General features: G+C 48.1%; 2 protein-coding genes across 4 annotated transcripts in view; one reads left to right on the top strand and one right to left on the bottom strand.

The window, feature by feature from the left end:
• The first annotated feature begins 2 nt into the window (after positions 1-2).
• On the top strand, positions 3-17,774 carry CNTNAP1 (contactin associated protein 1). 3 transcript variants are annotated; one of them, XM_051994392.1, is made up of 24 exons: positions 13-234; positions 816-917; positions 1,061-1,254; positions 1,468-1,615; positions 2,104-2,307; positions 3,096-3,280; positions 3,636-3,779; positions 4,199-4,460; positions 5,927-6,076; positions 6,428-6,599; positions 7,075-7,181; positions 7,343-7,462; positions 7,807-8,010; positions 9,425-9,581; positions 9,831-9,958; positions 10,310-10,495; positions 11,149-11,370; positions 13,337-13,576; positions 14,112-14,465; positions 14,671-14,798; positions 14,953-15,046; positions 15,560-15,805; positions 15,897-15,944; positions 16,444-17,774. In XM_051994392.1, exons 1-24 carry the CDS (start codon positions 171-173, stop codon positions 16,686-16,688), a joined length of 4,104 nt encoding a protein of 1,367 aa, XP_051850352.1. In that variant the 5' UTR covers positions 13-170; the 3' UTR covers positions 16,689-17,774. The 3 variants fall into 3 exon arrangements, 2 of the variants coding, with proteins under 2 accessions (XP_051850353.1, XP_051850352.1); XR_007953275.1 differs by lacking the exons at positions 15,897-15,944; positions 16,444-17,774 and having other exon boundaries at positions 3-234; positions 14,759-14,798; positions 15,560-15,658; XM_051994393.1 differs by lacking the exons at positions 14,953-15,046; positions 15,560-15,805; positions 15,897-15,944; positions 16,444-17,774 and having other exon boundaries at positions 3-234; positions 14,655-14,792.
• Positions 17,775-18,038: 264 nt separating this feature from the next.
• The window catches only part of EZH1 (enhancer of zeste 1 polycomb repressive complex 2 subunit), a 38,669-nt gene continuing 29,263 nt past the window's right edge, over positions 18,039-27,444 (bottom strand). Inside the window, exons 13-21 of the mRNA XM_051994411.1 lie at positions 26,340-26,431; positions 25,132-25,172; positions 24,415-24,540; positions 22,882-23,060; positions 22,259-22,354; positions 21,774-21,855; positions 21,218-21,298; positions 20,693-20,777; positions 18,039-20,532 (exon numbers count right to left, since the gene is read on the bottom strand). Of these exons, the coding sequence (XP_051850371.1) occupies positions 20,472-20,532; positions 20,693-20,777; positions 21,218-21,298; positions 21,774-21,855; positions 22,259-22,354; positions 22,882-23,060; positions 24,415-24,540; positions 25,132-25,172; positions 26,340-26,431 (843 nt within the window). The 3' untranslated portion in view covers positions 18,039-20,471. The remainder of the gene's footprint in view (positions 20,533-20,692; positions 20,778-21,217; positions 21,299-21,773; positions 21,856-22,258; positions 22,355-22,881; positions 23,061-24,414; positions 24,541-25,131; positions 25,173-26,339; positions 26,432-27,444) is intronic.

Here is a 27,444-nt window from a genome sequence, read left to right as displayed (position 1 = left end):
GAGAAGGCTGGGAGGGGGGAGAGAGGTGAGAGTGGGCAAAAAAAAGGACAGAGATCTGGAGAGAGGGAGAAGGGGAGTAGAGGGAAGAAAAGGAGAGAAGTCTCTGGATCCTTAAAAATCGCGAGGGAACATCTGAGAGCTGGGCAGAGCCCAGGGCCCTTCTGGGCACTATGGGCATCTCGTTGCTCTGTATTCTGCTTGCAGCGGTCACTGGAGCCAGAGGCTGGGGCTGGTGTGAGTATCGGGCGGAGAGGGAAGTGCAGGGGGACCAGCAACCAGGAAACCGAAGGATGCTGGCGGGCGGATCTGGGATCCAGCCGCATTGCGGTTGGGGAATGGTGGTGGCGTGTTGATAGTATAGAGGGGAAGCCTCCTTCCCACTTTCGGGTCCTATTCCCTCACGTCCTCCCTCTCCCTTTCCCAGTGCCTCTGCAATGCAGCTCCGAGACAAGGACCCCAGTTCTTCCGCATCCCTCCCTTTTCTTCTCTACCCTTTTCCTAAAGCTCCCGAGCTCCTCTGAGTTCTGGGGCTCTCTTGCCCTAGGTGTGGGATCTGGTTGGGAAGCGAAATGACTGTTAATCCTCCTGGGCTGTGGGGGTTCTGCTGCAGCAGAGATCAGGACAGGGTGGGGCAGGCGGGTAGGGCTCTGGTCTCAGACTGGCTCTGGACGCATCGCTCTGGAGTAAGGGGACTTTCTTATCCTTGGAGCACCCGTACAAGGGGAGAAAGGAAAAGACACTAAGGACTAAAAGCAGAAAGATCGGTAAGGTTAGTGGAGAGTCGACACTGAGTCTCTGATCTCCCGGTCCCTCAGATGGCTGTGATGAAGAACTGGTGGCCTCGCTGTATTATCGCTCGCTGGGAGCCTCCTCCTATTACGGCTTCTTCACTGGGCCCCGCTTCGCTCGGCTCCACGGTGAGGAGCACCGGGGCTCGGGGACACGGAGCCTCTAGTGCATGCAAGACACCTAAGTGCGTGTGGGAAATCTCCCTGAGTGGAGTTGGGCAGGTATCAGGTGGCCTCCTGATTTATGACATGCACTTTTTTGGGGTCTGCAGGCACAAGTGGATGGTCGCCTGCCATTGGGGACCGGAACCCCTGGCTACAGATTGACTTGATGAAGAAGCATAAGATAAGGGCTGTAGCCACGCAGGGCTCCTTCAACTCATGGGATTGGGTCACACGCTATATGCTACTTTATGGCGACCGCATAGACAGCTGGACGCCCTTTTACCAGCGAGGGCACAATTCGGTATGGGTGGTGGGAGCTGGAAGGCAGAGGATTGTTCGGTGGAAAGCATTCTGGTGTCCTTAGTCCCTAATTTCGGTGTCTCCCTGTCCACCAGGTGGCCTTAGGGTGGGGTCAGCAGGTGGAGGGTAGGTGGAGATTAGGGGAAAGTGCCTGTAGCATTGTAAGGATACGAATTCATTAATCCTCTCACGGGCTCTCCTTTCTTTCCCCCAGACATTCTTCGGGAACGTGAATGAGTCTGCGGTGGTCCGGCATGACCTTCACTACCATATAACTGCCAGGTACATTCGGATTGTGCCCTTAGCCTGGAACCCACGAGGCAAGATTGGTCTGAGACTTGGACTCTATGGATGCCCTTACAGTAAGTAACAACTGAAGAAAGAGTACTCTGTGGGTCTCCAGATTTATGAGCCAAGATGGCAGAGGGGGAAAGAAAAAGGGAAAAGAAAGGATAAGGAAAAGAGAGTTCAGTGGAAGAGGCTCAGTTGAGGGCTTCAAGGTCTTTGAGAAATGGGAGTTCCCCGACTGTGATTGGAGACTCTGGCTGGGAGCTAAGGATGGGTATAGATAGATAGTGGATTGGGTCTCAGTGTTTAGGAGTGCTGCAACAGGAAACAGGTTGGGGGGTGGGGAATTGATGGGGATCAGTGGGTGAGACAGTCCTGGACTTGGAATAAAGACAGACTGGGTTTCCTAATGGAATTCTGACACATACATACTTATATGATCTGGATGGGTCTCTTAAACCTTTCAGATTTCACTCAGTCTTTGTGAGGGTCCAAGATTAGGCCGCAATAGCATATTGTAAACCTTCCAGTGCTGGGTGAATTTAGTTACTGCTCCTTTCAGAATCAGACGTGCTGTACTTTGATGGGGATGATGCTATCTCCTACCGATTCCCCAAGGGGGTAAGCCGTACCCTATGGGATGTCATAGCCTTCAGCTTTAAGACAGAGGAGAAAGAAGGACTTCTTCTGCACTCAGAGGGGATTCAGGGTGACTATGTGACTCTGGAGCTCAAGAACGCTCAACTGTGGATGCACATGAGCCTCGGTGAGTCTGCCACCAGGAGCTCTACTCAGGACTGCCTTCCCTAGCTCTCATCCCAGAATAGTTGAAGCTGTCTCTTCTCCAGATATCCTAGGGAAGATTTGTCAGTTCTAACTGCTCACACTTGACTGATGATTTCTCACTCAATCTCCTTTATCCAAAGCCAAACCCCTGCTGTTCACTGAGTTTCTGAGCTGGACTTTAGCCTTGACCTCTTATTTACCTTTTTTTTTGGTCACTCTCTAGGAACCCCTTGGTCTCAGCTAGTCCAGTCAACAAGTGAGGTGTAATGGAAGGAGCATGAAGTTTGGAGTTAAGAGGATCTGATTAAAAGCCTGCCTTCATTCTGTATAGAAATTCAGAGAAATCATTTCCCAGCTCAAAACCTCAGTTTCCTCCTCTGTAAAATGATATAGCCAGACTGAATGATCTCTAAGGTCCTTTTTAGTTTTAAATCCTTGCTTTTTTATGTGTCCTCAGTCACTAGAACAAAGTTTGGCACAAAATAGGAGCTTAATAAAATGCTGATTAATTGATTAATGGGGATGTGAGCATGGTTTATGATTTGTATTTATTTTTTCAAGATTTGCAAAATGCTTCATTAGCATTTTTGCACTTGCTCCTCACAGAGATCCAATGAGATAAAAGTTGTTATCCCCATTTTACCAGATGAAGAAACTGAGGTTCAGAGTTGTTAAGTGACTTGCCCAGCATCTGAGATTGGATTTGAAAGCATCACAGTTGTTTCTCTTTATCTCTCTCTCCATCCATCCACTCCCAACTCCTTTCAGGTAACAACCCTATCCATGGCAGCCCAGGCCACACGACTGTATTCGCGGGTGGAGTCCTCAATGACTTGCACTGGCATTACTTGAGATTGGACCGCTTTGGTAGAGATGTCAATTTGACTTTGGATGGTGAAGTGCAGCGTATTCTGCTCAACGGAGATTTTGAGAAGCTAAACCTAGACACAGAGGTGATGAGGGGAGAGGAGGAGGAAGGGATACAGACAAACTGGGGGTGGGGAGGGAGGTTGGAATCACACTCTCCAAAGATGGGAGAGGTTTGAAGATACTAATGGGGGCAAGGGCATGGAGAAGAGACACAAAAGGGTCCATTTTAAGAAAGGGGGTATGGCCAGGACATCTGTAGAGTTGAGGTGGGACGTGTGTAAACACCAGAGTTGTACGCCTGTGACACATCGGATAAATCTGGGATGCTATTGGAGCAAAATTTGCTTCCCCTGAAGGCCCCTCCTAGGGTGGGGACAGCAACTAGGCTGATTTGAAGTGATGGACACCCTGGCATCTGTACACTTCATTTTCATGCAGATGTTTATAGGAGGCCTGGTCAGGGCTAGACAGAAAAATCTGGCTTACCGGGAAAATTTTCGGGGCTGCATAGAAAATGTAATCTTTAACCGAGTCAACATCGCCGACCTGGCTGTTCGGGGTCATTCTCGGATCACTTTTGAGGCCAGTATGGGGGAGAAATGGGGAGGGCGGGAGAGTAGACCCATGGGACCCCATGTCGGGCTTGAGACTCATTAGGGGATATGGGGAAAAGAGGAGATGGGGTCACGCCCTGAACTGGAGGAAGGCGGTCTCCTAGGCAACCCCATCGATCTACGATCAGGATCGATACAGGCTGACTCAGCTCCGTTTTCTCTCGGGACATCACAAATAGCAGATGGGGAGGGAAAGGAAAGGAGATTAGCGGACCGCTAATCTCTCCAATGGACCTGGTGTCCAGAAGGCAGGCAGAGAACCAGCCCCTCCCCACCCCAATCCCTGACCAACTGGAGGAAAAACTGAGTCAGGGAGCAAGGGGGCAGTTGTCGGAGCCTCTCAGATGAAGCTGATGGGGCGTGGTTTTCACACTCTCCCCGCTGTAGGGCAAGGTCGCTTTCCGGTGCTTGGATCCAGTCCCGCACCCTATCAATTTCGGCGGCCCACACAACTTTGTGCAGGTGCCCGGCTTCCCCCGTCGCGGCCGCCTCGCTGTTTCCTTTCGTTTTCGGACCTGGGATCTTACGGGGCTGCTGCTGTTCTCGAGCCTGTCAGACGGGCTGGGCCACGTGGAGCTGATGCTCAGTGACGGCCAGGTCAATGTGTCCATTGCTCAGCCTGGGCGCAAGAAACTACAGTTTGCTGCGGGTGCGGGCGGCAGGGGAGGGGGTGGGCGGGGGAGGGAAGGAGAGCCGGGGGGGAGGGGGAAGAGAGGCGTCCCAGGACACTCTCAGCCCCGAAGTAGTCCCACCTGGTCCTAGATAAGCCCGAAGTGGGGAGGATGCCCGACACTGTGGAAGAAGCCCAGGGGGTCGGAAGAACGAGGTTAGAACAGTATCAATACGGCCTGAAGGACCTTTTAACTCTGAATCTGGCTGGGAAAACGGTGTTACCTCTCAGAGTTGTTAAGAGGAAAGCATTTAAAAAATGCCACAGTGTATCACTCCTATAATTGTTAAAACTTCGAAAGGCATTTAGCCGTGCGGGAGAACGGAGGGCTGGCTGCTGCCTCGGGAAAAAGCCGAGATCCCAAACTTCTGATTGGTTTTAGTCACAGCCTCGGGCAATTCTCTGGTTATCAGTCGTAGAGAAGTTGCTGAGTGGTAGAAGATATTTCCATACTGGGAGTTCCCGGAACCAGTGAAGTTGCGAGTCTAGGTTTCTTTTTTTTGTTTGTTTTTTGGTGGGGCGGGCAGAGTTTGGAAATCTCTGCCTTGTTTACGATTTATTCTCTGAATAACATTCTAGAGCTGCAAGTGGTTTTAGCTTCTGCCTCTTAACACAGCCTCTACTTCCCTTCCCCTGAAACAAGACTGCAGAGATAGCTGTCAGTATCAGTGATATGAAGCTTTAAAATTCTAGATTTCTTTCAACCTTCTGAGGATTTTTTTCTTCTGTAGCTGGAGTTTCCTTTTATTATTTACATGGAATGGAGGCTAAGTTAAGTCTTCAAAGGAGTGAGTGTGGGGGAAGAAAACTTCTAAGAATTAGGGCATCTATCTGTTCAAAACTTGTTTCTGTCACTAACTAGTTACGCAAACTAACACAAAATTTCCCCAGGCATTGTAGATATAGTGATTTAAGAGATCGTAGAGGCCATTTCCTCCTCCCCCCTACCTCCAATTTAGGTGAGGAAATCAACCCACTGAAGTTAATTAAATTGCCCAAAGTCAGGAGGAAATTAGGCTGGGGAATTTGTGTTTTATCTTTGAAGCACAGGAACCTCCAAAGGTTTGAAGAGAGGAGTGACTTGGTCAGATCTGTGTCTTAAGAAAAATATTTTAGCAACTATGTTGATGTATAAATTGATGAGGGGAGAGGCTTGAAACAAAAAGATTAATTAGGAGGTTATTGCAATGGGTAAGAGGGAGGAAGGGCCTGAACTAGAATGGTGCCTTATGTGAGTGGGGGTTCTAGAAGTAGCTCCAATAAGACTTTAACCCTTAGGATACGATGAGTGAGGGAGAAAGGAATCTACTGAGACTAAAGAAATCATCCTTGCCTTGCCTACTTCAAGGGGTTGTTGGGTGATTATGATGCATATAAAACATCATCTGATAATGACTTATTGGGAGCATTCCCTCTGACTCGTGGTCTCTCCCTCTTGCCTGAAGGATACCGCCTCAATGATGGGTTCTGGCATGAGGTGAATTTTGCAGCACAGGAAAACACAGCAGTCATCAGTATAGATGATGTTGCTGGGGCTGAATTCCGAGTCTCACATCCCCTTCAGATCCGTACTGGGATTTCATATTTCTTTGGGGGTGAGTGGTAGCCCAAATTGCTGACTTCTTACCTCCCACCCCCCACAGATACCTAGGAAAATTTACAAGTAGGACTAGAGATTTCCCCAATGTCCTGCCTGACCTTCACAGGGTTGGCTGGTGGTTGGTTTTTTTTTGTTTTTTGTTTTTTTCCTTTGCTATTGGAAGGCATTTTCCCTCTAGAATCTGCAGTATCTTCTCCCCAGATGTTTGTGCATCTATGGATAAGAGAGGAGAGGTGGGGAATGGGGTGCCCCATGTTATTTAGTCTTCCCTGCCCCTTTGCCCTCCAGGGGAGAATGGATGGCTGGTTGTTCCTGGGGTGCTCACAAGGATGTTTGGTTGCTCCAGGTTGTCCTAAACCAGCCAGCCTCTGGGGCTGCCATTCCAACCAGACGGCGTTCCATGGCTGCATGGAGCTGCTCAAGGTGGACGGGCAGCTAGTCAACCTGACCCTGGTGGAGTTCCATCGGTTGGGAAAATTTGCTGAGATCCTGTTCGACACATGTGGCATCACTGACAGGTGCACACAAGCCTCCCTTTCACAGAGGAGACCAACTTCCCCAAACCCTGCCCCCAAGTCTCAAAATGGAAGTGATTGACCATGCTCTCTTCCTGCCCCCACTCTCAAGATGAATTTCTACCACCTCCCCTTATAGGATGATTCTTCTTCTCCTGTCCTGTCCCTACCTTGAAGTGACATATGCAATGGGGCCAATGGGGCATTTGCTCCATTGTTCCTGGGAGAGAAGTGGGGGACTGGGAACCTGTCTCACTTGTCCTTTTGGTAGGAACAAGGTAGGAGCAGCAGCAGCCTGAGTTCCCAGAGACTCTGCCATACCTTGCCTTGGCCCTGGGCAGAGTGTGCTCTCCCCTGGCTAATCATTTTGTTTTTAGTGTGGAAATAGAGAAGTTGTGTTGGGTGAAGGGGACCCTTTGGGCCACCTTATCTCCCACGATGACCATTCTTCTCTGCCTGGTGCTGTTCCACATGCCAGGTGCTTCCCAAACCCGTGCGAACACGGGGGCCGTTGCTATCAGTCCTGGGATGATTTCATCTGCTACTGTGAACTGACAGGCTACAAGGGAGAGATCTGCCACCAGCGTGAGCCAGGCGGTCAAGGAAGGGCGGGGTTAGAGGGCACCAGAGGATGGTCTGGTTTTGAGCACTTGGGGAAGGGAGCTGGGAGGGCCCAGGGCTGCCTGGGGTGGTCAGAAGCTGCTTCTCCCCCGATGCCCCTCACCCTGGGCTTGCCTCTTTACTAGCCCTGTACAAAGAGTCATGTGAAGCTTACAGGCTCAGTGGGAAGACCTCCGGGAATTTCACCATTGACCCTGATGGCAGTGGCCCCCTAAAGCCATTTGTGGTGTACTGTGACATCCGAGGTAGGTGGGAGCCTGGAGTGGAATGATGGGTCAGGAGAGCGAGAAGAGAAGTTTGGCTATCAGAGATGGGGAATGGGGATTTGGCTTAATAAGGGATTAAACTGCAAGCAGGCAGGGTACCAAGATTTAGCAATCTAGTTTTGCAGATAACTGCTAGTCTTCCAGCCCCTTCCAGTCCTATTCCCAACTCCAACTCAGATACCATGTAAAAAATTCCAGTTTTTACATGGGGCTGGAATTCTATTCTTGTCACATTGCAATTATTCCTCTAGGATTCAGTGTGGGAAAGAAAAAGGTATCTTTAGGAAAGGGCCACATGTTCTCACTCTCACCCCAATTCCTAGAGAACCGGGCGTGGACAGTGGTGCGCCATGATCGGCAGTGGACGACTCGGGTGACAGGCTCGAGTCAGGAGCGCCCATTCCTGGGGGCTATCCAGTATTGGAATGCTTCCTGGGAGGAGGTCAGTGCACTGGCCAATGCCTCTCAACATTGTGAACAGTGGCTTGAGTTTTCTTGCTACAACTCCCGGCTGCTCAACACTGCAGGTGAGAGAAGATATAATGAAAAGAACTAGAGCACAATAGTGGAGGAATCTGAGTGGTAGAATGGGTCAATAGCTGTGAACCATTTTGTGTGTGGGTAGCATGGTTTCTGTTGGCAATTTGGGGAGGCCTATGGAAGAAATTTTTCCCAGCATAACATTCTCTCTCTCTCTCTCTCTCTCTCTCTTTTTTTTTTAAAGCTTTTTATTTTCAAAACATATGCACAGATAATTTTTCAACACTGACCCTTGCATTTATAGCCTTGTATTTCAGATTTTCTCCTCCTTCCTCCCACCCTTTCCCCTAGATGGCAAGCAATCCAGTGTATGATAAACATGTTAAAATATGTGTTAAATCCAATATTTGTAAACACTTATACAATTGCTGCACAAAAAAAATCAGATCAAAAAGGAAAATAAATGAGTAAGAAAACAAAATGCAAGTGAACATCAACAAGAAGAGTGAGAATGTTACAACACGACATTCTTATAATCATAAAATATATAAGATTACAGAGGAAATCAATTGTATTAATTATGTATTGATATAACAGTTCTACATATATATTATTTTTTATTTGTTGAAGTTTTTTATTTTCAAAACATATGCAAGGATAATTCTTTTGAACATTGACTCTTGAAAAACCTTGTGTTCCAATTTCCCCCTCCCTTCCTCCCACTCCTTCCCCTAGATGGCATGTAATCCAATATAATACATATGCTACATGTAATCCAATATGTAATCCAATATAATACTTTATTAGAAATACAGTTATCAAAATACTAGAAGAACAAATTCATAGACCTCAGGTTAAGAACCTTTGATCTAGTCCAACCTCATTATCTTTATAGAGGGAAAAATTGAGTGATAGAGGGATGAGGTGATTGCTCAAAGTTATACTGCCAGTTAGTAGCCAAGCCAGGATTAGACCCTGAAGAACCTGACACCTGTTGCTATTGTTCTTCCTTTGTGTCCAGCTCTTAGTGACTTTTGGGTTTTCCTGGCAAAGATACTGGAGTGGTTTGCCAATTCTTTCTCCAGGGAGCCTCTATTTTACAAATGAGGAACTGAGACAAATAAGGGTTAAGTGACTGACCCAGAGTCACACAGCTAGTGTCTGACCAGATTTTAAATCAGGTCTTCCTGATTCTAAGCCCAGTGTTCTATTCACTGTTCCATCTAGCTGCCCCCTAACTCTTTGTCCAGTGCTTTTTGCATTTTCTCTTCTAGTGGTTAGTCTGTATGCCTGATGACATGATGACAAAGAGCATAATAGGAGGGACTAAGGAAAGATTATGGAGGAAAGAGTGTGTGTGTGTTGGATAGAGAGAGAGGAAGCTTGGGTGGGGATATCCCGGGAGACCAAAAGGCAATAGTACCTAGAGAATGCACCCTTACTTCTTCTCTCCCTCTGCAGGCGGTTACCCCTTCAGCTTCTGGATCGGTCGGAATGAGGAGCAGCATTTTTACTGGGGGGGATCTCAGCCTGGGATCCAGCGCTGTGCCTGTGGCCTAGATAAGAGCTGTGTGGATCCCACCCTGTACTGCAACTGTGATGCTGATGAACCCCAGTGGTGAGGACGACAGGGGTAGAATCCTGAAGAGTATCAGGGACCTCCAGGGGAGGCAAAATTTGAAACTTGGGGAAAAAAAATCTAGAGTCATTTCCTGATTCAGCAAGCATTTATTAAGCACTTAAAAATACGGATCCTTTATTAAGCACTTAAAAATACCATCTCTTTGCTTAAGAAGCTGACATCTTAACAGGGGGCTAACCCAATATCCCCTCCCTCTGTCCTAACCCTTGGTCCCCTCCCCTGCAGGAGAACAGACAAAGGACTGCTGACCTTTGTGGACCACCTCCCCGTCACACAGGTGGTTGTTGGGGATACGAACCGATCTAATTCAGAGGCCCAGTTCTTCCTGAAGCCTCTTCGTTGCTATGGTGACCGTGAGTGCCAGCCCTGCAAATGGGCATTTCTTCAGCTCTCAAATCCAAGCGTTTCCTCCAGATTCCCCAAGTTCTTCCATGACTCTTATCTCATGTCTTTTCCGTACTTCCTTCCACTGATCTCTCTCCCTCTCCGAGACCCTCCATTTCTCTCCTATTTCTCCCTGTCTCTAGAAAACACTGTGCCCTGCTGATCCCCCCTCCCACCCCCTGTTCTTCCCCCCCTTTTACTCTTCCACGTCTCTCTCTCTCCTTGCATCTCTCTCTCATCTTTTGTTTCTCCACCTATTTCCTAAGAAACCCTGACAGCTTCCTTGCTCACCACTGGGCTTTCCTCTCTGTGCCCCTCAGGGAACTCGTGGAACACCATCTCCTTCCACACTGGTGCTTCGCTGCTCTTCCCTCCCATCCGCGCCAACTACAGTCTTGATGTCTCTTTCTATTTCAAGACCACAGCTGACTCAGGTGTCTTCCTAGAAAATCAGGGAGGCCGCCCTTGCCAGTGGCGACGACCGTACCTTCGACTAGAACTCAACAGTGAGTGGGTTATGGTGTGGAAGGACCCGGGAAGGCTGCGAGGAATAAGGACAAGGGCTATGGGAGGGATGTGACCGAGACCTCGGAGAAAGAATGGGGGGAAGTGTCAGAGGGAAAAAGGAGTTCAGAAGGGAGTTGAGGGATTATCTCGACTGGTGCCCAAATGTTTTGAGTATGAGAAGCAACATAAAATAGGATAGTATCAATCTTCAGAGGTGTTGCTGTCTCATCCCTTTGTGAGTATTATATACACGACAATAAATGTTGTATTGGTAACTGTTGATTGAGAAAAAATACTTGACTGGATAGGTATCTCTTGTAATAATTCTGACCCAGAAGCTGAGAACCAAGGATCTGGTCCAGCTTCCTCATTTTAGAGTTGAGGAGAAATTGCCAATTTTTGTCCCAATTTTTATGGGTTACAGATTTACCCACAGTAACAAAAGGGAAATTAAACTGAACCTCCCTCTAGGTAGAGATAAGCTGATAAGTTTGGGAGAGAATTTATGACTAGATCTGGGAGTACTTAGGGTGTTTAGCGAGGTTCAGGGGAGAAAATATGTTGAAATCTTCAGGGGTCTGGGAGGATCCCTATGGATTGGAATTGGAAGAGGTAACTGTCGTACTTTTTCCCTCTTCTCTCCATGCTCTAGCCACTCGAGATATAGTTTTTGCCTTTGATGTGGGAAATGGTGATGAAAACCTTACAGTCCATGCTGAGGACATAGAATTTAATGATGATGAGTGGCACCTGGTCCGGGCTGAGATCAATGTGAAACTGGCCCGGCTCCGAGTTGACCATCGACCTTGGGAGATTCGACCAATGCCCCTTCAGACCTACATCTGGCTCGAGTATGACCGGCCTCTTACTGTTGGTGAGCAGAGACCCCTGTTTCTAGAACTAAAGCAGTCTCTTATCTTGCTCATAAACAATCCAATATCCTGCTCCATATTTCCTAGCATTTCAATTCCTTTATTTTGTCTTTGTTTTTTTAAGCTTTTTATTTTCAAACCATATGCATAGATAATTCATTTTTGCAAAACCTTATGTTCAGATTGTTTCTCCTTCCTTCCCCTCACTCCCTCCTCTAGATAGCAAGTAATCCAATATATGTTAAACATGTGCAATTCTTCTATACATATTTCCACAATTATCATAGCATTTCAATTCCTACACTTCTCTGTTTATAACTAGTCAAAGTCCCTTCTCATTCTCTAAAAGTGCAGTCCTTCCTTCTCTGTTCCCTAATTTAGCCACCAATTCCAGTCCTTAGAGAATCAGAGATCCATGAATTTAGAACTACAAGAGAACTCAGAGGTCATCTAGTCTAATAGTCTCATTATATAAATAGGAAATCATGATCCAGAGAAGTTACAGTATTTGCCTAAGGTCTCATGAGTAGTCAGGTCTGGGATTGGCTCCATGTCTTTTTATTCCAGAGACAGCTTTCTTTCTGCAGTACCCCATTGGCTCTCTTGGTCCTTTCCCTTCCTATCATCCCATCCATCTTGTGAAGATATATGGGTCCCACCAAATCTATTGATCATTTTGAGATTTACTCTACAGGATCTACTCATAATTCTTCTTAAAATTCAGTTTATATGTGGAATTGGATCAATTTAATCCCCTATGGTTCTGTTGCCTTTGCTACATCCCAAAGGGGGGTAGCCACTACCAGAATATCTTGAGTGTTGTACATCTGGGGTGGTTCTTTTTTCTGAAACACAAACTACAGGTTGGGTAGCCAGTGGACTTGAAACCAGGAAGGCGCAATCTTCATGAATTCAAATTTGGCTTCAGATTCTTTACTTAACTGGACAAGCCACAACCCTCTTTGCCTCAGTTTCCCCATCTATCAAATGAGTCGGAGAAGGAAATGGTAAACTAATCCATTATCTTTCCCAAGAAAAAACCCAAATAGGATCACACAGAGACAGGACAGAACAACAGCAACAAACCACAGACCTGCTAACAAATATGTGGGAAATAACTTATGAAGTTAATGGACATTAATTAACTAGCTAGCTGATTGGTTAGTCTGGGGACTGGCAATAGTCGTCTTCCTGGTCTTGGCTAAGGGAAGCAGGTCTGGGATCCAGGAGGCTCAGCTGGCATCTTTGGGCCAGAGATATGAAGCAGCTAGTCGCCACAGTAGACAAAGTGTTAGGCTTGGAGTCAGGAAGAAGTGAGTTTAAATCTACCCTCACACATTTACTAGCTGGGCAAATCCCTTAGCTTCCTTCGGTTTCAGTTTTTTCACTTGTAAAATGAGAATACAGTTGTTAAGAGGATAGTATTTGTAGAGTGCTTTTAAGCTTTAAAATGTTAGCTATTACAGTTACATAGTACCTTCCTTTTCCAATTTTTCCACTGGATTTTTCTCTCTGCCTAAGAAACCTAGAAGTCTTTCATTCTGTCCTTCTATATCCCAGTTATACCCTGTCCCACAGGTAGTCATTGATTATATCATATTTTTAGAGTAGAAAGAGGTTTGAAGAGCTTATCTGATCCAATCCTCTCATTTTACAGAGAAGCAAGCTGAGATCCCTACGAATTGATTGATTTCCCCAAGAACAGAACAGATAGGGGAACTTGATTTCCTCATTTGCAAGCCAGTGCTGTTTCTGCTATGCCGGAGTGCCTTTCCATCATTATTATTATTATTTCCATTAGGCTCTCATGAGGCTTTAGCCCAATGAATGACCGAGGCTTTCTGGGAATATCCAGAGGAATAGAAACCACGTGCTCATTTCTCCGTGTTTCTCTCCCAGAGGAAATACCTCATCAGCCCCTTCCCCCTCTCTAAGTCCTAGCTCCCTTCCCCATCTGACCACTTGCAGGCTCTGCAGAGCACAAGAGGCGCCCCTTCCTGGGCTGCTTGCGGGCAATGCGCCTAAACGGAATCACCTTGAACCTGGAGGGCCGGGCCAACGCCTCTCTGGGCACCTCGCCCAACTGCACGGGCCGCTGTCTGCACCCGAAGCTCCCCTGCTTTCACGGCGGACGGTGTGTGGAGCGGTACAGCTACTACACGTGTGACTGTGATCTCACAGCCTTCGAAGGGCCCTACTGCAACCACGGTCAGTGCGGGTCCGGGCCGGGTCTTGGGCGGCCAGGCAGCCCGGGAGGGGACTACGCAGACAGGCCTCCCTTCGAGAACTGAGCGGAGGGCCTGGGGGCTCTCCCGGTGGGGGGGCTCCGGGGAAACCTGTCACAGCCCTCTGATAACTCGGCGGCCCTGGGAAGGGGACGGGACAATCGGCAGCTCCCCTAAAAGCCCTAAAAACTCCTCTCCCCTCTCCCAACGATAATGCATTCTAAGTTTCACCGTCACCAAAGCAAGAGTAGCTCTGACCTTATGCAATATGATTGTGTCTCAAGGCTATCGGGTGGCCATCGGAGGGGAGAGGTGGAGAGGGGTGTGAGGAAATGGCGGTTGAGGTGGGGGGATCTTGTGCCTGAGGGAGGGGCAGAGGGAGTGCCGCGGCGGAGGGACCCGAGGAGGGACCCGAGGAGGAAGCCTGAGGAAGGGGGGCAGGACTGGGGGGGAGGGGGTCCCGCGTCCTGCGCTCCGCGGTCTGGGCCGAAGGCCTCTGACACGCCGCCTGTCCCTAGACATCGGCGGGTTCTTTGAGGAAGGCACCTGGGTGCGCTATAACCTGCAGTCCGCCCTTCGCTCTGCCGCTCAGGAGTTCTCGCACATGCTGAGCCGCCCGGTGCCTGGTTACGAGCCCGGCTACGTCCCCGGCTACGACACCCCTGGCTACGTGCCCGGATATCACGGCCCTGGCTACCAGCTCCCCGACTACCCCCGGCCCGGTCGGCCCGTGCCTGGCTATCGGGGGCCGGTCTACAACGTCACTGGGGAGGAGGTGTCTTTCAGTTTCAGCACCACCTCGGCCCCAGCCATCCTCCTCTACGTGAGCTCCTTTGTCCAGGATTACATGGCCGTGCTCATCAAGGAGGATGGTGAGTGCTCTGGGGGCGCCCTGCCCGTCCCTCAGTCCCTCCCCAAGCTCCTTAGTGCCTCCGGGCGGCGCTCCGCCCGCACCGGGGACCGGAGTGCCCCTTGTCCGTGGGCGCCCCCCGGGGATGGGGGCGTCCGGGCAAGGGGGGGTGCTGGCTGCCCAGATTGGGGGAGTGGTGTTATGTTGGCAGCTCCCCTCCCCTGCAGGGACCCTGCAGCTGCGTTACCAGTTGGGTACTAGCCCTTATGTGTATCCACTGACCACCCGGCCTGTCACTGATGGTCAATCCCACAGCATCAACATCACCCGCGTCTATAGAAGCCTCTTTATCCAGGTGGGCAAAGGAGGGGAACGTCGGGGTGTGGGGGGGGAGCATTGTCTGGGCAAGGGCTGGATCTGTTCAGGAGCTTTCAAATGGGTAAAGGCTGATCTCATCGTTGTCCCGGTGAAGTAGCCTGAGATCAGGTGTTTTCTCTGCCGTATTCCAGGTGGATTATTTCCCAATGATGGAGCAGAAATTCTCATTGCTTGTGGACAGCCAGTTGGACTCACCAAAGGCATTGTACTTGGGGCGAGTTATGGGTAAGGGATAACGGAGACTCTGTAGTTAGGAAAGGGGTGGTGGCTCTTCTTGGGGAAGAAGCCAAAGCAACACTGAACTAATAAAGCATGAGTTATGAAAAAAACAAGGAAAAGAGGCAAGACTAGAGTAGGCAACTGGGGCCTACTAGATAGAAGGCCGATAGCATTGATGATCCTTTAACAAATAGCATAAAGATCAATCAGTGAGGCACCTAATTAGCAAGGAAAATTAGTTAACCTAAAGGTGCCTGATAGTAGGTACTTCTTTCCTCTCCCTCCCATACCCTAGGTGCCTCCTCGTGTCTACTGTGGTGGAAGACTTCTTGGGTTTTGGGGTCTCTCCCCAAAGCGTTTGTTGTCCCTCTGAATTTGTTTTTAAAAAGTGGTTTTGGGGATGCTATTTTTTTTTTTTATCAGTGCTGAGTCTGAAAAATACTAGTTATAGCTCTTCCAGAAGTGATCACTCCCTTCCATTCATTGGGGATTTGCTCCCTTCCTTTCTTCCCTCTCCAGAGACAGGAGTGATTGACCCCGAGATTCAGCGCTACAACACGCCAGGATTTTCAGGTTGCCTCTCAGGTGTTCGCTTCAACAACGTGGCCCCGCTCAAGACCCACTTCCGGGCCCCCCGACCATTTCCCCGTGAGATTTCTGAAGCCCTTCGTGTCCAGGGGGACCTGGCTGAGTCTAACTGTGGTGCTATGCCCCATTCTGGCTTTGAGGTGCCACCTGAGCTTGACCCTTGGTACCTGCCACCAGGTGAGTGTCCTAGGGGTAGGGGCAGGGGCTGGGGCTTCCTCCTGAGGAGCCCTTAGAGTTCCCAGTGACTAAACATCTCGCCCTCTTACAGACTTCATCTACTATCACGATGATGGCTGGGTCGCTATCATCATAGGCTGTGAGTAGCAGTTATTGGTCTCCATTCTCCTAACACATTCCCTTTTCTTTAACCTGGAGGTCTGGGGATGGCCGCACAGGGGCAGGGGCCCATTTGAGGGTTGGGGACTTTTAAAGCATGTGGAGATTTATTAACGACTGTTTCTACTATGCCAGACTTGTTTTCCATTATTATTATTTCCATTAGGCCCCCATGTGGCTTCAGCCCAATTAATTGCGGAGTCTTTCTGGGAACATCCCAGGAAATAGAACCGCATATGCTCATTTCTCCATCTTTCTTTTACGCGGCCAAGGCCGCGGGATGGCATGGAGTAAGAAGCTGGGATGAGGAGTAGAGCCTGGAGTCAATATTAGAAATTGGGGATTGAGGATATTAAGCCTCCAAGGAAGTAGTTCCTCCAAGTGTTAAGGAATAGTTGTGTAGTTTTAGTGCAGGTTGGGCAAAGCTATGTACATGTAAAATGCCCAGCACCCACAATAACCTTTTTCTTTTCCTCTAGTTGTGGTGACTCTCTTGCTGCTGGGGCTGGTGGGACTTCTGGTCCTGTTCTACTTGCAAAATCATCGATACAAGGGTTCTTACCATACCCACGAGCCCAAGGCCACTCATGATTACCATGCTGCTGGCAAGACTCCTTTACCCCCTTCTACTCCTGCCCGGGCTCCTGCCCCACAGCCTCCAGCCCCTGCACCTGCCAGGGACCAGAACCTACCCCAGATCCTGGAAGAGTCTCGTTCTGAATGAATCAGAGGAAGGGGTCTGTGGGGTAAAGTCCCTCTCCCCAGACCCCGATGTCGCCCTCCCTTTGTTTTTACCCCCAACCAAGGGCATGAGGGCTCCTTCCCTGAGCTGGCTCTGTCCACCCTGAGGACATCTCTTCCTGCCCACATTCCCAAGCAGAGCTGTTGGGACCAAAGGGAGAGGCAGAGCCTCACTGCCTGGAGCCAAATGCCCATCCCTTTCCTTGTCCTACCCAGCCTCTCCCCTCCCCCACTCACTCAGGCTCCTGGCCCAGTGCCTGCCTGGCAGGAGATGTATAGGGCAGAGACGGGCACAGGCACCTCCCACCATCTCTGCCCAAGCCCCATCTCCAGCTGCTGCAAGGGATTATCAACTGTGTGCAGGGGGAGATTATCTGCTTTCCCCCACATACCCGATATCAGCAGGAGCAGATGTGGGGGCTGCCCAGGACATGGGGGGAGGAGGCTGCTAACTCATTTCCCCAAGCCTCCCCTTGGTCCTGCAGAATGCCTTCCAGCATAGTAGGGAGTAAGGAGGTCTCCCTCCCCCTTTTTTAAAACGAGTCCCCAAGCTTCAGCTTAGCACCTTAGCACCCCTGCTACATCATACTTTAGCCAAAGCCATAAGCCAAAACATGCAAGGTAGAGAAATTTAGGCAGACCCTTCAATAACCTTATATTCCCCTTCCACTTTCCCAAGGATGTGCAATAACTTTGGTGTCTGCTTAAAGGCCCATACTGCTCTCCAATGCATGAGGAGCACCCTTCCCTTCCACGCTCAAATGCTGCTTAATGTGCCCAGGAGATCATGTTCTTTATATATTCTTTGTTGCAAAGTCTCTCCAGAAGATCTCTATATTACAGTAATTTTTTAAATTCTTGGTTTATATATAAAAACAAAAACAAACCCAGAGTCAAGTGTTGTGTCCCACGTTGCACCCTGTGGTCTGTAGTTTGCTTCTCTTATACTGGATGTCTCAAAAAGTTCTGCTAGTCACTCTCCCAACCGGGACCCTTCCCCTCCATACTAAGACAGATCTTGTTATGTTGACAGACTCAGAGAGCTGTTCCAATAAAGAGAGTGACAGAGCTGGTCTTCGTGTGGTGGCAGATGCTCCAATTGTTGGGGAGAGGAGAGGTGCGTGAGAGTGGGGAGGGCTGAATCCAGGGCCCCTTTTGAGCAGGATGTCAATCCTCTGTCAGAGATACAACGGGGGACCCCATTCCCATACCATCTCTAGAGGACTTGGGAGACCAGAAGATGCTGGAATCCACCAATGTGAGCTGTGGACACATTGCCCACCACTTCCCCTCAGACCGAAAAAAAAAAAAAATCGCTCAGCTCACTACAGAATAGTTTCTACCACTTTATTCTGATGAAGGGTCACAAGCCACAGGATTTTAAAGTGCGTGAGAGTCACTGGCAACAAAGCCACACTGATATCAAGCCTCCCTACCCATTCCTGACAATAAGAAGGAAATTAAAATAGAGATTGTGGGTGTAGAGAACACTAAGGATGTAAGGATTGAGTAAGATAAGAGGGATAAAACCCAGAGACTGAAAACCAGAGAAAGCCTGAAAGAAGTGTGGTAGAAGTTCCTCCAATCCTAGCACATAACAACCTTAGCCCACCCCAAGAAGAAGGGGTGGCCACCATATGGCTGCAGAGACCCAGAAACCACCACCACCCCTCATCGCCCCCCAAAACCCACTCCAAAACAACAAAAAAGTTGAGCTGTTCAGGCTTTCTGAACTTTTGCCAAATGTCTCTGGTTTTCCCTTCTAATCTATGAGCAATTCAGTGCCCATAGCAGTCTGTGGCAGTGGGAAAGGGAGTGTTCCCTTCATCACACAGCAGGGGTAGACTTAAGAATCACTGCTGAGGCTGGCTGGCTAAACAGCTGGCCCCTGCCAAGAGCTGGCTAGGAATGTCTGAGGAGCAGCTGGAGAAGGGGATAAGAAAAGGGGGCAGATGGCCAGCTGAACTGGCTGGGAAACTTCTTTGAGAAATCCCCATGGGAAGGATGGTAGCCCTCGGCTAACATGGCCTCGAAGGAACTCCACCCTAACCTAATGTGACACACCTAAGGGTATAAGGACAGGCAGAGGATGATCAGCCCAGATCAAGAAGAAAGGCACTCACTCCCTAAAGAGACAGGGTAAAGCCTTGCACCCTTGTTCCAGACACTCCCACGGCCAGCCCGGACTTGCTCTTGTCCTTTCCACCTAAGCACAGGCACTCCCCAGCTCCCTGCCAGCTCAGCAAACCTGCCAAACATGGGGCTGCTTGGTTGGCCCCATTCTCACCATGACTAGACCCCTCTGTCAACACCGATACTCTTCGCTCCCCCAGGGATACTGGATGGAAGGAAAGCAATTTTCCTTTCCTCAGAAACTAGGGTTGGGGTGGGATCCCAGGGACCACGGCTTAATTCTTATACCCACCCTTCAGGTCTTCTAAAGGAAACAGTTAAAGTGCTTTGCTGGCAAGTTTCCTTAGAGAGGACCCAGCCGCCTCCATACTGAAAAGCGGCAGAAGATCCAGTAGCCCCACATCCATGCATTGCCAGTTTATAATTAACATGTATGGTCACCTCTACACACATGCATGTTAAACCCCATCCCACCCCCTACAAATCTACCAATACCAAACAGAAGGTGCCAGAATCAGGAAAGCAAATTATATCTGCATCCTCTGTATCCTCTTCCCCTACCCCCAACCTGTATCTGGGCCTTCCCCCCGACGAAATACTTGACCCTGGCCCTTTTAGTGTGGTCTGGGGGAGGAGGGACAGAAAGGAGAAGGAAACTAGAACAAAATAAGTAACCAAGACACCCCCCACACACCCATGCCCATACATACACATACACTCACACACCCACACCCATGCCTCTGTTCACCATTTCAGCAGCATGACACCTCTAAGAGCCTGACAGGAGGTAGCAGGGGACCTTATATTCCTTCCTGGAAATCTGAAAATACCAGTCCATCTGCATGGACAAAACTTTCTTCAAAGGCTCCTGTCTTCAAGCCCTGAGATCTTAGCTCCTGCTTTTAGCACAGTTCTCCTTCCCCAAATAGCAAAAAAGTGAATACAGGCCCTCTCACGTCCTGCATAACTAGTCAAAGTAGCAATATGTTCTTGTTGGCAACTGGACTATTGGTCAGATTTAGCAAGCCTCTGACACTAGGCAATAGAGAAGAAAGTTAAAGAAGGAGTGAGAAGACTCAACCCCCTACTTAAATTCAATCTATGCTGTCAGGACATACTTTGCCATGAACTCACATGCCAATAACTCCGGTTCCCAATCCCATTCATTGCTACCGGCCCTTCCAGGTTCCAGGGTCACGGATGGGGCCAGGAACTACATGAAAGATCTTGATTTAGGGATCTAAGATAAGAAAGTGCATTTGCTGACTTTTTAGTCCCCATAGATACTGCCCTGGGTCTGGCCCCCAGCACAGGGAGCTAACAGGAAACCAAGTTATCAGATATCAGCCCCTAACCTTTACTGTTTGCCTCTGAGCTGGGAGGACATACTCCCCCTCCTCCCTGCCTTTGTCTCTCTCTTTCCTGAGAATCCAAGCCCTAAATGCTCCCTGATTTCACTCTGAGACAAAGAACTTCTCCCCCATCGCCTATAGCTTAGGCTTCACTACAGAAGGGGTAAGAAGAGAGGGTTTCTGGGTGTAGAAGACAGTGCAGGAGACTGAAGCAGCCATGATGTGAGCACAAAAGCAGAGGCAGCGCTGCTAGAGGTACTGGAGGTTGGGGCACAGGAAGACTAGAGGACATCTGTCTCCCTCTCAATTCCCACATACTTGAGGGCGTCAGCTTGACTGTACCTGTCATGTCAAGGAAAGAAGAAAGGGGGAGTTTGGTTATAACAGCAGAACTTTTGTACTCAACAAGACAGTGCTCCCCCTCACACTTTCCCTTTCCACCTTCAAGCCAAGCCTCCCCAGCTCTCAGCCCTTCCAGACCTGCCTCTCTCAATGGCCTCACCTGTAATCGAAGAAGAGCTCTTCCCCAGCCTGAATTGCTCTTTTGGCAAAGATTCCAATCCGATGATCTCCATTCACCATCACCACTGAAATAAAACAAGTCAAAGGCTATTCCTTTGGCTCTTGGGCCAATTCTTCTAGCTTTTTAGTGAGATACAGGAACATTTCTCTCAGTGCCTTTAAGTTCTGCAGATGGTTCCTCAAAAGGAAAACTGATCCTAGTGTTAGGCACTTCAAATTAAGAAGTAGTCGATGAGGATATCTATTCTCAAGTGGCCTTAGATTTTTTTTTTTTAAGCCTCCTGATGAATTTAGAGATGGGCTGGGGTGGAGAAAATACTCTTCAATGGCATTTATCTATGGGAGAGGGATCTCTGTAGATGGACAAAGGAAAGGATGAGAAAAGCTCTTTGGAGAAGGGAAGAATCATCCTGAATACCAGGGACTGCTATATCCATCAACAGAAAAGGGATCTATGTATCCCAGAACTCAGCCCACCTCACCATCTACTCCATAAAGCCTTTACCTTTGGCATAGCAATTGGGATTCACTGAGTGGTTTGCAAATCGAATTTTATTTCCTTTCCGGGTGGCATCTACCACAAAATCTGTGTGGTGATAAACAAAGAAAAGACATGAGTTCATCATTCTGTCCTACATATAGAGAACAACTCCTTACGGCCTTTTATGTTTAGGTCTCAAGTAGCTTCCCCAAAGCAACAGAAATTTCGATTCAATGGCAACTTCATATATAGATAAGCCTCTCAGGATGGGAGAAGGCATCTTACTTTTTCTGAAACCCTTTTCAGGTTCCCACTTTTCTCACTTTAAATCTCTGAGACCCTTACTAGTGATAGTGAGGCTTCTGCTGTGCATATCATGATATAAACAGTACAATTGGGGAAATGTTTATTGCGAGCTGGTAAGAAGTGGCATTGGTAAGAAGTCATATCAAGACCTTTTTCCAATAGCTGCCTGTGAGAGTTTAATGGATAGGTCTATGATTAGATATGGAAGCAAGAACCAAGAGGGAAAAGGGCTGACCCAATACTACTAAGGATGAGCAGTAACAAAGTCTCCTACCATTATTGAGGTTGAAGAGAAAGCTGGACATGTACTTGTCATAGACCTTTCCCCGTCGGTCGGCCTCATCCTGAGAGATAAGCTAGAAACAGGAAGAGTGAAAAGGGAGGACATAAATGGCAATGTCTGCTCAGGACAACCCTTTCAATGAAGGAGGCTGGATTACACACAAGAAACTAGAATCCCAGAGAACCACAAGAAATTATTGCATAGGGTGATTCCATTTCCCACCCATGCCACCTAACAGTAAAATTAGTGAACCTATTTGACACCTCCCACTGCATGAGCTGAATTGCTTGGGAGTTGAGGAACAGTGGTTTGTTTCAGGTCTGCAGATGGTTCATTGGAATCCCTAAGAGAGGCCACATGAGAGCTGAACTGAAACATTTAGGGAGTAATTCATAGCTGCCCAACCCACAGAAAAATTAGGGGGTGTTATCAGCCTCACCCACTGTGAGAATTTGAGTCAAACCTGCAGGGCTCACCTCACCACAATATTCAGATATGAATTCATTCTTCTGTACAGACTCCTTGATGAAGGTGCCCCATCCAGCCACATCTGAGGGGGCCAGCAGCAGGTGCTAGGGAGGAGGCAGTCAGATTTCAGGTGACATGGCAGGCATTGTGGGGAAGGGCAGAGGGTTGAGACATAGGGAACAGCACTGGGCAATTGTTGAAAGGATCTGAATGACAAAAACCTGCCATATTCTATGTGGGGGATGAGGAGGAAGAGCAAACAAAACATGAGGGGAGTGAGTTCCTTTATCTCTCCCCCCTTCCAATTTAGAGCAGGGGTGGGTTTCTTTAGTTCTGAGGCCACAAGAACTTATTGCCATTTGTGAAGCAGAAACAGAAGGGATAAGCAAGATCCTACTTCTCTGTTCTGCTTAAATTTGTCAGGTATAAATGGACTGGCTCTCTGAATGATTCCCTATTTGGGGAAAAAGAAGATAAAAAGGACAAATATCCTTCAAAGTCAACTCCTGAGGTGTGGAAGCTACAATGAAAGAAGCCCCAGGGAGTTGAAAATGGAAACTTTTTGAAAACCATTCCTCTTCTCCCATGTGTAAACCCCAGGCTCTGGAGAGTCAACTGATGAAGTCCACACCTTCTTAAGACCACGCTGGATGCTGCAATTTTTGCAGGAGACCACCTTGCAGTCCCAGTGCTCTGAGGCCCCACAGGTGAGACACAGATCAGGATCACATTCCCGAACAGCGAGGTAGCAGGGACACTGTTTGGTGTTACACTGGGTCTTGCAGCGGCAGCCTGGGAATCGGTTTTGACCTGAGAAGGGCAATGGGAAAGCAGCTGGGATCACCAGGTCACTGTACCAACCCTGAGAAAATAGCCCTCTTTGGAGTTTGGTGGTTCAGAGGGCAGCAGTGAGGCAAATGGAATGGGTTTGAGGATGTGGGGGGGCAGCAGGGTATATCTACCATTCCACAAAATAGCTCAGACTAGAAGAGAAGCAGTGAGGGGGAGTAGCAAGAGTACTGGAGCTGGAGCTAGAAGACAATGGTTCATAATCCAGCACTACTAATTACCTACCTATGTCCCCTTCTACAAGGATACCAGATATTGTCCATTTAGAAAACAAAGGGGCTGAATAATTTAATTTCTCAGTTCTATGATCTAGTATCTGTGTGGGGGACAACTGGGTTTGGGATCAGAAGACTTAAGTTCAAATCTCCTCCATTCAAATCTTGAGTGAATCATGTTTACTTCTCTGGGCTTCAGTGACCCTGAAGGCCCTTCAGGCCCTAATCCATGATCCTGTGACTTAGATCTCCTTGACCCAATGAACTGACGAGTTCATTCCCCAGTATCATCCTTCCCTCTGCTTGTGAGGCCTGGGAAGGGGGCTGAGTATATCCTGGAAAGAGCCCAATCAGTGCTCCTCACTGGTAAATCCCTGCCTGAACAGCAAGTATCATTTTGACAGTACCATGCATGCTCTCCGCTCACCCCCCTCCTCCACCTACTGCTCTACTCAGAATGATCTGCTGTGGCCAAGATGTGTATCTGTTGTGGGCAGAAGGTACTCATATCTTGCACTGCCTGGCCTCCAAGCTCTGCAGGCTCTGACTTTGATATCTATCAATCAGCCCACTGTGGTCAGAACTGATGGTAAACTACGACAACAAGGGACAGGGTGGTGGAGGGGAAAGAAGCATTGTGGGGAGAGGTAAGGGAAAGGACTATGCAAGCAACCTGTCCTCCCTCCCCTTGCCACCCTCCACTTTGTGCTGTCACCAGATCCCTGTCTCCTACCAGATTACATTAAAAAGAAGTGAATTTTAGTGAAATTTTAAACATACAAATTTGAAATTAAATTTTTAAAAATGCCCTGTGAAAATAACAAGACCCCTAAATGAAGGGTTGTGGAATACACTGAACAAGAAATGTCCAGAGCCCCCATCTTACCACTTGAAGGTAAAACAGAGGAGGGCAGACAAGATCTATAGACCTACAAACTTAAGACTTTCCAGCGACTTTCAGTCCCTTGTTGACCCCAGGCAATATGCCTGATACGACAAATACTGAATGTAAAAGGGTCCAGAGGCAGCTCAGAGAGCATGAAAAGGAAGGGAAAGCTGGGATATGTGTGCCAGTAGGGGTATATGCAGTGCAGGCTTACAGTCTGGGTTGCACTGGCAGAACTTCTCACAGAAATTCTGGGTCATGATGCAGGGGCAGGTGCTGTCGCAGGGACGGTCTGGATGGTCACAGGGTTGGTAGTTGTACACCTGTGTGGCGGAGTTATCTAGGAGATAGGGAATAGGCCAATAACACAGCTGTGACTATGCTTTCTACCCCTCTTCCCAATTCCCAATACCCTAAACCAAAGAAGCTGGATTGCCACAGCCTTGGAGAATTCAATTTAATTCAACAACCATCTACTAAATACCTACGATGGGTGCAAAGCCCTGTGCTAGGGAATACAAAGACAAAAACTAAAACAGCCCTGGCTCTCAAGGAATTTATATTCCACTATGTGCTCCTAGACTTAAGAAGAAACCAAAAATAAGGGTAACTTCCAGATCACTTTGGGATATAACGGGGAGGAAGAGGAGACCAAGAACTACAGAGCATCTATTTTAAAAATGAGAGCTAGACCCTAGCAGATACCCCACCACCAAAGAGACATAAGCCACAGCATCGATTCCTAAGAGCAAGGCCGTGACCTTAGCTGCAATGAGAAGCTGAGCTCCTCTGAATGACTGCAGAGTAACTTGTTGTCTGTGGGAACTGCTCAGGGTCTGCAAGTGCAGCTGCTTACAGGGTGATGTGGGTGGGTGGCCACATGAGGAGGCTGATGACTGAATTGATGGAAGCAGGCTGAGAGACAACATACCTTTCTTGAGCTGAATCTTCCTGCAGTGTGCAGCCCATAGCCTGGAAGAAAAAGATAGGAGTAGGGCCATAGTCCTGAGGGGCTGTGCAGATGCAGCTGAATAAAACACAACCTATTCTGAGATACTGTGGTTTGATAACTAGGGGCTTCTTATGAAAATTAGATATGAGGCCTGGGCTCTACACATGAAAGTGAGACACCTTGATTTAGCCTCTGCTGACTGCTGACTTAAAAAAAAAAACCAAAAAAACACAACCTTTATTTCCTTCATGAGGTTACTAATTCCCTTTGGGGGCAACAGAATGTGGATAATGGAAACAAAGATGGAAGGTGGAAAGAAAGGGTTCTAGATCAAGAGTGGAAGGGGAAAATGTGTAGGAATCTGAAACATGGAGTGTTCTGCTAAATGTTATGAGACTGTATACTTTAAGGGAAAGAACCTGAGAGAAACATACATAATATAATGGAAACAATATTGGACTTAAGAATCAATATCTGGGGTTTGAATCCTGGCTCAACATTCACTTAGCTGTGTGACCATAGGTAAATCACTTCACCTTTCTGAGCCTCAGTTTCCTTGTCTATAAAATGGGGCTAATAATATTTGCATTACTTACCTCATAGTATTATTGTGAGGAAAGTGCTCTGTAAAGCTTAGTGCTGGAGAAATGTGAACTAGTCTTATTTCTTCCATAACCCAAAATTGTTTGCTTCTACTGGGTAATGGTCATCAATCAGGACAACAAAACCGGGAGAACATTTTTTAAAAAATTCCAATTCTAGGCAAATGCTAGAAGACAGTGCTATTACACAACCCAGAAAGAAAACAACCAAAGCTGCCAAAATCCAAGAAAGAGAATGCACTATAGTCAGAGTTGAGGAGGGGCTAAAATGGTGACTAACCATCCAGCCAGGAAGGACTACCCTCAGGGGAATAGAGAGAGCTCCTTGACTAAGAGTTTAAGTGTAAAGGTGGTCTACCTACTAAAGACTGAAGAGCACCGGCGGGGAAGGAGAGGGGAGAGAAGGAGGAGTGCTCCAAGGCCCCAGGGAGCATGTGCAAGCTCTCCGAAGCTGACCGAGAACATGCTGTTTTGGCTGACTGTGGGGAGGAACGCAGATGGGAAGTCTAAAGGGAGGCCCAACACAGGGAGCAGAAAGGATCGATACCCATCCCGGCCACAAAAAGTGCTTTGTTCGACCCTTGCCTGTGTTTTCTTTTCTTCTTCTGCGAGGGGTTCATGAGCTCATTTGTTGGCAACTTCAGGATAAGTGACTCTTTGACTGCAAACTGAAAGACCTGGAAGAGAAATCCAACAGGCCCTGTCACTCTCCCTCGGGCCGAGTGGCCAGACAAAGGGCCCCAGCTGGTAGCCAGCTAGAGTGGGTTCAGAGGCAGCTGGCTTGCTCATCCCTGGGGGTCCCAATTACTCGGGACATGAGGTCACATGGCTTTACAGTTTAATTCTCCAGCTGGTGTCCTGACTGAGAGGGAGCAGTACTGACCATCGGCATGTCTGCTTCAATACTGGCTTTCCCTTCAGGTTTTGCTCCAACAGTTTTTACGGGAAGATTTGTTGTTGTGGATGGTGGTGGGATTTTTTTTTTAATTCTTAACTCTCCCTCCACAGATGTCTCTCCTCACCTAAAGAGCAGCTTTATAAAATTCTCCTTTGGACAGAGATTGAGATTCAAAGTATTACCTGGCCCTGAGCACGAGCCCCCTCTGTTGGGGGAAAGATGTAGAATCACACCAACAATGTTACAGTTGGAAACTATCTTAGCAGTTATCTAGTCTGTCCCTTTCATGTAGCAAAAGAGAAACTGAGGCTCAGAGAGGGAGAGTCACTATTTCTCCCCATTCCCTGGGTTACAAAATTACTGAGCTGGCAGGGACATTAGAGGTCATCTACTCCAAACTCCTCATTCCACAGATTAGGAATCTGAGGTCCAGACAACTGCTTTTCCAAAGTCACACAGCTAGTTAGTGACAGAACTGGGACTGGAACCCAGGCCTCCTTCCTACTCTAGAACTTTTTCAGATTGATCCCATGACCTTAATATTAGATTTCACTTTGGTAGGGCATCACCCCAACCTATCAGCTTTGAATGATAAACTCGATAGTGAAGGGATTCTGGGTGTGGGAACTTCACAGGCCCCACTACTCATAAAGTAAAGGAGTCAGAAAGGTGACTCGCCTGGGTCTTTGAGGTTGGACTCTGCTGCCTCTTTTGTAGCCCAAGTGACCCATTCCCAGCTTCCTTTCTCTGACCTTCCTGAATCCAAAGCATCAGCAGCTGCTACTACACCTT

The sequence above is a fragment of the Antechinus flavipes genome, chromosome 4 (genome assembly GCF_016432865.1).
Source record: "Antechinus flavipes isolate AdamAnt ecotype Samford, QLD, Australia chromosome 4, AdamAnt_v2, whole genome shotgun sequence".
Taxonomy (NCBI): Eukaryota; Metazoa; Chordata; class Mammalia; order Dasyuromorphia; family Dasyuridae; genus Antechinus; species Antechinus flavipes.
The sequence above is the reverse complement of the archived record's forward strand: the minus strand, read 5'-3'. Positions and strand labels throughout refer to the sequence as shown.